We start from the raw sequence: 13,498 nt of genomic DNA on the forward strand, positions 1-13,498 counted from the left end.
AGGAAGGAAGACCTAGAAGTGTGAGTCTTACCTGCTACATAGTAAGTCACATGCCAGACTGGGTACAGAGTAAGATCCTGTCTCAGAACCCAGAGAGCCTCTTAGCTCTGTTAGATTCTTTGACAGTGTAACATTTTCTTCCTTCCTTCCTTCCTTCCTTCCTTCCTTCCTCTCTCTCTCTCTTTCTTTCTTTCTTTCTTTCTTTTTTTTTTTTTTTTTTGAGACAGGATTTCTCTGTGTAGCCCTGGCTGTCCTGGAGCTCACTCAGTAGACTAGGCTGGCCTTGAACTCAGAAATCCACCGAGTGCTGGGATTAAAGGCGTGCGCCATCACTGCCGGCTCAGTGTAACATTTTCTTTCTTCCTTCCTTCCTTCCTTCTCTTTTTCTTTCTTTCTCTTTCTTTCTTCTGTCCTTTCTCCTCCTCCTTTTAGTAGTAGTAGTAGTAGTAGTAGTAGTAGTAGTAGTAGTAGTAGTAATGTTAATAATGATAACAACAACAGGCCCTGATCTATAAGTTGTGTGCTTAAATGTGGATACGCTTCATGGCTGTAATTTGGCTTAACATTTTTTCCAGTGTAGTTGTTTAAATCCTCTGCACATATAAGGTGAGCACTCTACTATTGAGCTGACTCCCGCCCTGTGATTTTTTTTCTACTTTTGAAGATGATTTATTAAACCAAAGCGCTGTACTTAATCTGTGTGTTCTGTTTGATACTTAAGTGTGGTGAAACTTTTCACAGGACATTGGTTAAGACAGCTAGACAGAATATCTCTGAATATCAATACTTTCCTTCAATGTAAACAGTGAGAAAGCAAACTCACCACTGACCAGCTGCCCAGTGCAGCCTAGAAAGCAGATTAGACATTTATGCATTTCCATCAGTTCCCACTGTTTTGAGGCAGACTTTAGAGCTCAGAAATGTATTTCATCTTCACCTTTTATTTTGAGCCACTTTCCTCAAGTTGCCTGGCTTGTTCTTGAACCCTTGGATTCAAGTGCTCTTCCCTCTTCAGTAGTTAGGACCATAGCGCACTACGGTACTCAGCTGTTCTACTGAGTGCTTGAGACAGAGTAGGCTGGCTCTGAACTTGATCTTCCTGATTCTTCCTCCCAAGTGCTGGGATTATTGCACTTTTATTACTGGAAATCTAAAACCACACAAGCTTTGTTTTATTGTTTAAAGCAGGATGGAACTTCAGATCTAGGTGTGTGCTCATCTAACAGACCCAGAGAAAGGACAAGATGGTCTTCTGCTCAAAGTCACATGGCTGACAGGTGGCAGTCTCCAACACACACAGATCTCAGGCTCTACAGGTCATCCAGTGCAGACCTGCTCTCTGCCTGACAAGCTGCCTGTAACGCCTCTCAGCAGTGTTACGGAATCCCACACATGACCCTGGCTGTTCCTGACTAGCCTGGCAGGTGTTCAGAGCTGCCCATCCAGTTAGCAGTCCTCACATGGAGCCAGAGGAAAACGGATCCCAAAGTGGAGAAAACATTACAGATTTCTCCCAGAGCAATAGGAGAAAAAAAATAAACCGAATGACTGAATGTCAATTCTAGGCAGCTTAAGTTATTTTAGGAGATTACCACAGTATTTTAATGACAGGCAGGGACAGGGAAGTAATCGATGTTAAGTAAATGCCAAACATAGTTTTCTAGCTACTCTTCCCACAGCAAGAAAAAAAGCTGTAAGTATTTTGGTTTCTAAAAGCCAAATTTAATAAATTAATAACTGCATGCCAGGTAAAAATATAAATTTACAGTTGAAAACCAATAATTTAACAGAAAATGCTGTGTGGTGCGTTTTTATTGAGAGCTCACTGAAGTAACATATCTGAAAGCACATCCTGATTCTGCTGAAGACAAAGCACTATGTCAGAGGAGGAGGAAGAAGCTGGAGAGGAACCGTTGTGGAGTTGGCGGATGCGACAGGGACGGTGATGCAACAGCCAGGGCGCTGCTTATATGTATGCGCGTGTGTGCAAGCATCAGAAACCAATGGCATGGACCCCAAAAGCAAAGTCATGACAGTTTAGTCTGGGAAGCATGCTGGGTGACAACCACAGACAACCCAGGCAGAGAGGAGGTGCAGGCACAAGTCTGTGATTCCTCGATATGGGGTTTCCTCACCAAAAAGGGGTAATCATGCAGTAGCTTGAGTGTCTCTTAACATGATAAACACCCAGGATTACCAGGACCAGAAAGTGTGTGTTCACTGTTTTACAAGGACGGCTGAGCTATAGAAATGACAGGAAGTTCCTTCATTTTAATCTGGGTATTTGGCCAAACCTCTAAGCAAGAAACAATTCAGCTAATGAAGCTAATTAAATTACTAGAAAACATTCCTTCATCTGTAAACCATTTCTTTTCTCCTCAAATCAAAACTCTAAAATAAAATGTCTTCGTTTTTGATAAGCAGCTCTACCACCAGTCTCTGATAGCGTATGTCGTTCAGGGCGGCCATGGGGTCTAGCTCTGGTGATCTCATGAGGGTTGGACCAAACACAATTCCAAGGTTCTCTGCACTCATCAGATTTTCCTTCTCGTGAAGGGTCACTCTGAAAAACACAGCAAATGACAGATGACTCAGTGATACAGGATGCTCTTCAGCAAGTCTGAGCACCCAATGAATCCAGAGACACAGTCAAGCTATGCCCACTGGCCAGCTCTCCTAAATTATTATTCCATGCTTCTTAGAAACTTCAAGGGATACAACTTCTTTTGAAGTAAGTCATACTGATAAATAATTTAAAGTCCTGGTGATTGCTGGGGCTCACATATAGACTGTGTGGGTTCAGATATTTGTGGATTCTCCTGGCCAGATATTTTTCCAAAAAGGAGGGGGTAAAGGAGGAGGAGGAGGAGGAGGAGGAGGAGGAGGAGGAGGAGGACCGCCCCTTCCCTTGTCTCTGGCTCTCTTAGGCAAAGTGAACTCTGAGTGTCTAGGAGAGCATCTGTGCAGGCAGGGAAGAGTGGCTCACAGGTCAGAGAAGTCAGGGTCTGTATTTCTTCCTTTTACTTTATAGCAACAGCACAGACAGAAAACTACTAGTTTTATTACAGAACACTTAACTAACACCAAAATATGAAGCAAACTTTAATTTACAATTGGCATTAGTTGTGAACATACTCAAAAGAAGTTTGAACATGATGCTTTTAAAATGGGAAAGAGTTGGGTGTGGTGGCTCACACCTTTAACTTCAGAGGCAGGCAGATTTCTGTGAGTTGGAGATGCGCCTGGTCTATACAGGTCAGCCAGGGTTACATGGCAAGACAAAGAGAAGAAGGAGTAGGATGTAGAAGAGGAAGAAAGAGGGAAAGAAAGGAAGGAACGAAGGAAGAGAAAAGAAGGAAAGAGGGAAGGAACAGGTATTCGTGAGTGACTGAAATGTGCTTTGGGGCATATGGAATTTTTGTTTCTAATTGATTTTAGCATTTGAAGCCCTAAATCCACTGACATCACATAACTGAAATGTCTGATCATCACCAATCCCACCCTGACCACAGTCCTCCCTACTTCATCACATTTATGCACTTTCCATGTTGGTAACAGCAGTTAAAACGGCAGTTAAAAAATCCAAACTGCTTATGCCAAGCTTGAAGTGCTTACTTGGAACAATAAGCAAAGAAAAATGAGTTGCCTCAAAAGCTGAGAGCAGCAACCCTTTCCCCGTCCACACAATGCTCACCAATGTCTGCAGAACACTAGCATACTGACAAGCAGACCCTAGAACTGCAGTGCACGGATGTCAGGATGAGGCTGGCACGAGGTACTGCAGTGCACAATTATTTTTATCATCCTTTCCCAACTAGCACAATTTCTCAAAAGACAATGTTGTTGCTATGCACCTACGCATTCACTCAATAGAACATGACCTTTCTTTTACCTTTTGCTTAATTTTATTCTTGAAATTTGGTTGTAATACAGCAGTAAGATATAAGCTGCAACTTGCCTCTTGAGATGTGCCATGAGGTACCGGAGTGTCTCGCAGTGGGCAGGTGGCAGCGATCTCAGTGCTTCGTGAAGGGTCTCCAATTGTTCATCAGGGTCCATAATTTCTACAACATCAAGGAGAGATGCTCTAGCAGAAAACTGATGTGAATGCTCATGGAGTGCTCTTCCGTGATGCTTTTGTAAAGCTAGTGAAAACGATTTTCTCACAGCCAAAATACAGCTGTCAAAGGCCACCTTAGGTTCAGTGTGGGAATACAGTTTAATGGGCTTTCCTGCTTGAGGGCTTAGGTCTGGCACTTGAGAAGAGTGAACACACTAGATATGGGTATGCAGCTCCATCAAATTCAGATACATGTGGAAACACAGCAAAGCCGTACACACTCTAAGGAGTTCTTCTGAGAACGGCGTACATATTGCTCAGGATATTCAGAAATCCCTTTGTAGTATACAAGACAAGGTAGCCCACTGCCCTTTGTGATTTCTGGCCAAGTCTTCCTGATGATTTTTTAATGACATTGTTTTCTTTGGAGTGTTTGGGAAGAACCCATGGCTCACATATGCTAGGGGGGCACTCTGCCACTGAGCAATATGCCAGCTCTGTATTTGTCTAAATTAAGAAACATATCATCTAACATTTGCTTGCTGTGTTTATTCTATTTGGTATCTCCCTTCAAAGCATGAGCACTCTCCATTCCTCAGCCTAAGTTCTGAAGAATACACTACACACGCTCTAGGTGTGCCGAGCCATAGCTGGATCTTGGGATAAGGAGGTTCTCCTAAGGGAGTCCATTATGAAGAGAAGATCTCCATCTGACATCTGAGAGTGGCACTGAGGGTGTACACACCAGCCACTCTCTGTAAGAACCCTGCTCGAGCATCAATCACACCTGTAACAAAAGGAGTTGATGCTGTCGGAATTCTGTGCTCTTGAAGAGCACCACAGTGCACCAGCACTCTGGTTACAGGAGTGCCTTAAATGCTGGTCTCAGGCTAACCACAACAGGACCTCACACTGTCAAGTCTTAATCAACATGACAGCCTTGAAATGCTGGGAGGACTCCATCTGCCCTGTATCTAGTGTTTAAGACAGAAGACTAAAACTCTGGTCTCTAACAAATAAACAGCCCAGCTCAATGGCAATGTATACTGGGCCCAGTAAAAGCCAGTGTAGACCAAAGACTGGGCTTAAGCATGGCTGAGCAGATGTAATGATTGTCAGAATATATATGATCAGTGACAGAAGCCTTTTAGTTCAAAAGAACCTTTGACTACTGTACCACTTTGGTCCAAAGCTTCCTCAATTCCTTGTTCATGTCTTTATTTTAAAAAATATGCACTTTGCCTTTGCCACCCGGATAATGCATGAACTCCACACCTTGGGGACATTGAAGGGCATATCTATTCCTAACACAGCTATTTTCTCAGACACTGAAATGTAGTCAATTGGTTTCTAGAATGAAGAGAAGGAAATTCTGTTTACTATGGAAAGCTAACCAATAGGGCCAATTAATTTGAAGCTACATGACTTTGTAAATTAAAAGCAGGTTTTTCCTTTTAACTTCTACAATTAATCTTGTCCAGGAGGAGCTTGAGACAGTGGGAAGTTATGGAGAGCACGGGTGTGCTAGCTCAGGAGAGTTACTTCCTCCCAAAGGGGCTGTCAGCAAACACTGAGGCCAGCATCCCAGGCCACAGTGCACAGGAATGAGGCAGGCGCTGTGAGACAGCCCAAAGGATGCTGTGCTGGGTGCTTGGATTCCAAATCATGGTCAGGAAAAACCTGAACACCAGGGAAAGGTCCTGAGTGAAGCCACCTCAGAGTCTTGAAGGAATGAGGAGGAGGGAAGATGGCTGCCGCTGAGCCGTATGCAGGCCCAGAGCAGAGCATGCGTGTAAGACTGAGGGAGTGGAGCAGACGTGGCTGCAGAGCTCTTCTCATGTGAGCTGTGTCAAATCGGAAGACTTGCAGGAGAACAGGGAGGTTATGAACGTTATGTGACCCAATGCACAGTTAAACATGGTCCTTTTTTTGCACGTGTGAGTACAGTGGCACATCATGGAGATCATGTCTTTCTACCCCATGGGTACTGGAGGTCAGGCTCAGGCTGTCAGCCTTGGTGGCAAGTGCCTTTTACTCCCCGACCCTCTCACTGGCCCTAATGCTCAATTTCTACAGTTCCCTTTCCTCTAGCTGCTATGCGGAATACAAAGGTCTATAGAAGGTCAAGAGAAACAGCAGGAAGGCCATCCCAGTAAGACAAAATCCAGGGCCTAGAGCAGATATTGTGTAGATGGTAGCAGTGTGAAAATATTTTATTCTGAGTCTATTTTGAAGATGGAGTTCTTAAGATTTCCTGATGGGGCGTATATGCGAAAGAGGAGAATAAGAAGAGTTAAGGTTGGGGTGCAGACACCCGGGCGAGGTAGAGGTCTAGGGAGAGCCCCATCTGTGATTTCAGATGGCTGTCCAGTGAACACGCTGCCCTGGAGGAACCTGTGGCTGCGGAGAGAGACACCCCACACTTCCAGCTGATTCTAGTTGGGAACATGCTACCATACACTGACTCTGACACCACACTGGCCCGATTCTCCCCTGGACAGCAGCCCCCCTTCTCTCCCAGGCACTCAAGTACTGCCCACAAAACTTTCTAGAGACACGGTTTTAAAGACAGAGGCGAAATGGCAGAAATAGACAATCTTTTTTTTTTAAATGATGCCAATACTCAGAAACTGTTAATATTTCTCTTCTTTAAAGGGTTACAGGTATGAGTTTTGAAACAGAAATAAAATTTTACAAATAAGTCACTTTCTTCTTAACTAGAATTTTAAAAACACAAAAAACAAAAAACTAAAGGCCCCCAAAACCCAAAAACTGAAAAAAAAAATCCACAAAAAAACCAAATACTTCTTTGGCAGAAGAGTATGAGTAATGAGGCCTGAGTACAGCTTCCCAATTCTGAAAACAAACCAAACCAAAACTTCTTGATGATGTGACCCTGAGTCTCAGAAGTGTAATTGAAGAGCCAGTGCTCGCCTGTGAACTCTGAAGGTCTGTGCCTGGTATAAGTACGGAAACTAAGGACAGGCTGCATCTGGGTTAGAGGGCACGAGTGCCCCCGGACACAACCCACCCTGACGACACTTAGCAGGAGAAGCGGCCCTTGAGGATGGGCGGCTTGTTGGCTGCTGGACTCCCGCATCCCTGTACTTACTGGCAGACTCTATGAACTTGGGGTAGGCGTCGTACGTGATGAGAGGAATCGGCAGATCCCTGAAGTACAGTTTAAGTGCGCCAGTGATAATGTTGATGTCCTCATAAACGTTCACAGAAATATCCGCCTTCTCACCGTCTTGTAAGAGAAATAAAAGTAAACATTGGATTCACAACCCGTATCATTTTAACATGATTTGTGCACGATTACATTTTAAAGATAGGCAACACTTCAGTTTTTTTTTTTAATTAAAATGCATTTTATTCTAACTGTACAGAAGTTTGTAGAGTTTGGGACTGGACAAGTCTATGCTCAAATAGACCTGGAACTCTAGCTGTGATGTTTTTGTGAGTTAGGTGATTTTTATTTAAGAAACAAAAAATAAACAATTAAAGAAAAAACCCTTTATTTTCATTATTAACAACCAACACTTCAGTTTCTAAGATCAAATTCAGCATGAAACATGGTATGCACGAGTGATCCACTTCTGTAAAACTTCTCACATTTTTTTTCTTCAAGCTACTTGGTTTTCCTTGCTCAGCTCCGTGTGTGTATGCATGTAGACTGGGGTGGAAATCGCTTTACATTTCATAGTTACCCCTAAGAATTCTCAGGGCAATAACGCAGTGTTGCCTTCTTTCTGTTTAACAGAAGCATGATTTGCAAGAGAGCACAGGCCTGTTCTACCAACCCAGTGTGACCCACGAACCCACGAGGTGGAAGGTGAGAGCCCCACTGCTTCAAGCTGTCCTCTGACTGCCACAGACACACCCCCCATTAATAAATGTAAAACAACAATAACAATTATAAATGTCCTGTCTCATTCCCACTGGGCTTCACAGAGGTAACATCTGGACCTCGCCAGACCAGGGCCTCGGGTCAGGAGGCAATGAGAAGCGGAAAGCAGGACAGACGCCCACAGAAGCGCAGAGAGCCTGAGTGTTCATGTGAGAAGAGGGGGGGCGGCGGAGCTGCGACACTCACTCAGAAGCAGGCTGTCTTCACGGGCCCAGCACTGCTTGTATTTAGATTGTTATAAAATCTGAATCTGATTCTATCGGTGACTTAATCAGTATCATTTCCTTGCTAGATATGTGTGTATCTGCAAGCCTATGTGTATGCACAGGTGAACAGACTTTAGGAATGGAAAAGGAACAAGTTGCTATAAAAGACAAACACAAAAGAAACCATCAATGCAGTGACAGAAGTCAGTCTAAAATGCCTTTGTGATATATGATTCCAATTGGAAAATGCAAAACGGTTCATGGTTGCTAAGTATTTGGGGGAAGAAGGGACAAACAGGTAGAGTATGAGGATTTTTATGTTAGTGAAACTAATGTGGACGATACTGTGATGCTGACAGAAGATAGTCCAGTGTAAACTCTGAGTTTTAGTTAATAATGTATCAATGTTAGGCTATCAATGATAACAAATATATGATTCTAATTCAAGATGCTAAGACAGACAATATGGGGCATGCTTGGATCCCAGTGCACTTGAGGTGGGTACAAAGGTCTAGAGTTCTAGACCAGCCTGGGCTAACATAATGAAACCATCTCAAAATCAAGTTAGTAACAGGGAACTTGGGCGTGGATGCCAGAGGGAGGAATTGCAAAGGAAATCACAGTACTTTCAGCTAAATTGTTCTGAAACTCTAAAACTACTTCATAAAAGCCCATAAAAAAATCCATTCTCTTTGAAAATGCAGAGTATTTCAGCGTTTCTAAGTTCTGGTTGATTGTGAGTCTACTTCTAAGTGCCTCTTTCACAAGCCACTTCCAGGACAGGATGAAGCAGGACAGAGTGCTTTCTGGAGACACAGGCAATGTCCCCTGAGGAGACACTGGCAAGCTTGTAGGCGCCCTGGCCTAAGGACCTGGAGAAGGGACTAAAGGCAGAGTTCCTGTTCCAATACCTGGTAATCATGTTCTATGAAGACTCCAGATTCAAGTGTCCCTCTGCTCCAGGATACAGAACCCCTCTGTTCCCAGGGTCTATAACCCCTTTGTTCCAGCGTTTATAAACAGTCCACTTCCCAGCGTACACAGGCCGGATGTGTTACCAGTCTTTAGCCTGGGAAATCAAGCGGCCATTCTTCGAGCTCCACTGTACGTGGGGCAGGTAGGGTCCAGACTTCGCCCATCTTAGCGTTCTGGCGACTCAGTGGTGGCACCAGCAGTGTCCACTCTAACAGTGCCTCTCTAGGCTGCAGCGCGTGCTCTTAGGGCTTTGCTCCTCCCTGCACAGTTGCTGTGTAGGTTAGCACAAGCGTGCACATTTCTCCCTAGGAAGCCTCTCCTAACTGCAGTGTTTGTCCCTTGCTCTACCATGCTGTGTTATGTTTTCCACTTACTAATAGTTTCCTCCATGGATGGTATGAAAATGAAACCAGTAACCACTGTGCACTTACTGTAAGTCCTACACAGATGCAAGGACCAAGAACACAGGTTAACTACCAAATTATAGTAAAGAACTCAGTGCCTGGCATATGGCAGCAGCTAATGTCAACTTTCAGTGACTAAATCAGCACAAAAGAGATTTTAGAAAGCTAGGAGCCTACTCTTGGGTTTACTATAGACATCATTAAGACAGTTCTTTTAAAACCTGCTTTAAAATTTGATTGATAGAATTTTCCCATGATATAACTAAATCATTTAAAGTATACAATTCAATGTTTTTCATGTACTTACAAAGGTATGTGACTACTGCCATAGTCTGATTTTAGAACTTTCTTATGCCCTTCAAAGGCCCTCTACTTGTTAGCAGCATGCCCTGGCTCTGGCCTCCACAAAGGATGATGATATATATTCCTTCCATCAGTCTGCACAGTTTGTCCATGTTATGTGTATGGATCATGCAACACGTGCTTCTTTACCTAGCTTAGTTTAATAACATATGCTGGTATTCCATTCCTTATTTTTAGCTGCTGAATATATTTATTGTATTAAACACGAATTCAAAATTTTCCATTTGTTTATTTTGTTTGTATGTATGTATGTATGTATGTATGTATGTATGTATGTATGTATATGTGTGTATGTGTGTATGTGTGTATGTATGTATGTATGTATGTATGTATGTATGTATGTATGGTGTGTGTGGGAGCACACATGTGTCATGGAATACATGTGAAAGTCAGAGGCCAACTTGTTGGAGTTGGTTCTCTCCTTTCAGTCAGGTTGTCAGGACTGTCTAATTAGGGTCTCTATTGAAACACCATGACCAAAAGCACCTTGGGGAAGAGAGGGTTTATTTGGCCTCCAGATTACAGTCTATTATTAGGGGAAGCCAAGGCAGGAACTAAAACAGAGGCTACAGAGGGGTGCTTACTGGCTTGCTCTTCATAGCCTGTTCAGCTTATTCTCTAACACACACCAGATTACTAGTCCAGGCTAGGCATTTCCCAACCCTGGGTAGGACCCACCTGTTAGTCAATCACAAAAATACACTATAGACTTGTCTACAGGCAATCTGATGGAGGCTGTCTAGAGGCAATCTGATGGAGGCTATTTTTCAGTTGAAGTTCATATTATCAGATCACTCCAGCTTGCCAAAACCAAGTCAGACATAATAGCAAGTGACTTTACCCACTAAGCCATCTCTCTTCCTTTCTCTGTTTTTAAAGATCTATCTATCTATCTATCTATCTATCTATCTATCTATCTATCTATCTGTTGTACATGAGTGCACTATAGCTCTCTTCAGACACACTAGAAGAGGGCATCGATCCCATTACAGGTGGTTGTAAGCCACCATGTAGTTGCTGGGAATTGAACTCAGGACCTCTAGAAGAAGTCAGTGGTCCTAACTGCTGAGCCATCTCTCCAGTTCCAAGCCATCTCTTTATAACAAACAAACAAAAAACCCTGAATTTATGCATGTAGGAATGTATGTATATTGTTTGAGACAGGATCTCTTTACACAGCCCTAGCTGTCCTGGAACTCACTCTGTAGACCAGGTTGTTCTGGAACTGACAGATCTGCCAGCCTCTGCCTCTTGAGTGTTGAGATTAAAGACATGAGTGTTTGACTCTAAACCTGAATTTTTTTTTTTAAATATTTATTTTATTTATACAAGTACACTGTAGCTGTCTTCAGACACACCAGAAGAAGGTATCAGATCTCATAATAGATGGTTGTGAGCCACCATGTGGTTGCTGGGAATTGAACTCAGGACCTCTGGAAGAGCAGTCAGTGCTCCTAACCTCTGAGCCATCTCTCCAGCCCCCTAAACCTGAATTTTAATAACACACACACACATACACACACAACTGTCTTTCACTTGTCTCATTTTAAATTGTTTTCTGTTAAAAACAATATAAATCTAAAATGTGGGATCCAGGTCCTGGTTTTATATGCTGAACCACAACTTACTGGCACAGTCTGTAACGCCTTCTGACTTTCTTTCCTTCTCTGACCTTGGCTCACTGACCACATGGCCCTGGCTCTTGTGATGAAGCTCCACCCATGATCTTTCAGTGTACCCACCATATACTGTTTGTGGTCCCACCTGAAGAAGACTGCAGCCAAGTTGTAATGGCACCTGCTGACCTTTTAAAGTAGGGGGTATTGCAGGCTGGGAGTGGACATGCTCAGTTGCTGCCTTGGCATGGATTCAGGATGTCCCTTGATGTGTTTTTGTACATTATACATCATTACTTTACCATCTTTGTTTGCATAAAACATTTAGGTGGCCTATATTCCTCTTTGCAGGTTGGTAATAATTTATTTTTGTCTTCTGTCTTTGAGGCTTATGAGAAGATTGCAAACAGAGAATATGACAGAACTAGAAATGCGTACATTTTCAGGCTAGGGATGGGCCTTTTGGTAGAACACTTGCCTAGCATATGAGGCCCTGGGTTCAATCCACAACATCTCCTACTCCAAAACACACACACACACACACACACACACACACACACACACACTATACACACACTATACACTGTAAAGCAAAAGAGGCGTTTAAAATTACTAACTTAGCTGGGTAGTGGTGGTGTACACCTTTAGTCCCAGCTCTTGTGAGGAAGAGAAGCAGGCAGATTTCTCAAGCCTGATTTACACAGTGAGTTCCAGGACAGCCAGGGCTACACAGAGAAATCCTATCTCAGAGGGGAAAAAAAATCACTAACTTTGTATTTAAGGGAATAGCTTTTCTTTGGTGCTACCTTATTCTGGTACAAAGGAAATACAAACAGGATGGTCACAAAACAAATCAACTTCATCCTCCGCCCCCTGCAAGTTCCCTTTAGCTATGCTGGAACTCACTCTGTACACCAGACTGGCCTTGAACTCAGAGATCCATCTGCCTTTACCTTCCCAGGGACGAGCATAAAGGCTGCACCACCACACCCAGCACAAATCAGAACTTAAGTGTTACTTTTAAAGTCTAAGCTGGGCAGAGTGGCACATAACTACAATACTAGGGAAGCGGAGGCAGGGGAATGTCAAGTTTGAGGCCATTCAGACCTACAAACAAGAACGGTATCTCACCTCCTGCAAGCTATAAAATGGCAGCGAGCTTTCGGCAGTGGGCAGGACTGAGGCCCAGCTTCAGCTCCTCTGAGCCTTCTGGTCCCTGCACGTGAGCTAGAACATGAGTCAGTCACACAGGGCTGAGGGAGGGCTGAGTGGCTAACTCAGGCTGGGGCAGGAGGAAAGGTTACATTGTCCAGTTTTCTTCTGTCAGTTTTGGGAAATTTAATTGATCTCTGCTTTTGATGAACTTGGACCAACCTTAGATATTCAGAGCCTGGTGATATGAGTGTGGTATTTCTTTCTCACCAGGAAATCTGAACCTTTAAGGTAGCTGATGCAAAGACAAGAAAGTGTAAGTTGAATTTTGTTGTTTTGTTTGTTTGGCTTAGTTTTTAGACAGGCTGGCCTCAACTTCACTATGTACCAATCACCTGATCCTCTTGCTTCCACCTCTCAAGTGTTGGGGTCTTGGTGTGTGCTACCATGCCTATCACAACATTTTGCAGAATATATTAATCATCAGCCATTTAGAAAATTAATCTAAGAGTAGCATAAGGAACTGACTTTCTGGAAGACCATCTAAGTTAATGGCTCTGCTGAAAAAAGCATACCTCTATCAAAAGCCATCTTGACATCTTCAATTAGATCACTAAATCCTGACACTCGGTAAAGTCCTTCAGAATTAAGACCTGAAAAAAAATGAATAAAGCATGTGAACCAATTTTCTGTTAATTCATACCTTTCCTTCACATTTCAACATCTCTCCATACTTGTAGCTGGACAGATAATGTGTTAGAAAAATAAATAAATAAAACACACATGCCTAGAAGTTTCCCCCACATCTTCCA

General features: G+C 43.1%; 1 protein-coding gene across 1 annotated transcript in view; it reads right to left on the bottom strand.

The window, feature by feature from the left end:
* Nucleotides 1-244: 244 nt before the first annotated feature.
* The window catches only part of Chn1 (chimerin 1), a 153,203-nt gene continuing 139,949 nt past the window's right edge, over nt 245-13,498 (bottom strand). Inside the window, exons 10-13 of the mRNA XM_052182719.1 lie at nt 13,262-13,339; nt 7,173-7,310; nt 3,959-4,064; nt 245-2,563 (exon numbers count right to left, since the gene is read on the bottom strand). Of these exons, the coding sequence (XP_052038679.1) occupies nt 2,392-2,563; nt 3,959-4,064; nt 7,173-7,310; nt 13,262-13,339 (494 nt within the window). The 3' untranslated portion in view covers nt 245-2,391. The remainder of the gene's footprint in view (nt 2,564-3,958; nt 4,065-7,172; nt 7,311-13,261; nt 13,340-13,498) is intronic.

This window comes from Apodemus sylvaticus, chromosome 5, assembly GCF_947179515.1.
Source record: "Apodemus sylvaticus chromosome 5, mApoSyl1.1, whole genome shotgun sequence".
NCBI lineage: Eukaryota > Metazoa > Chordata > Mammalia > Rodentia > Muridae > Apodemus > Apodemus sylvaticus.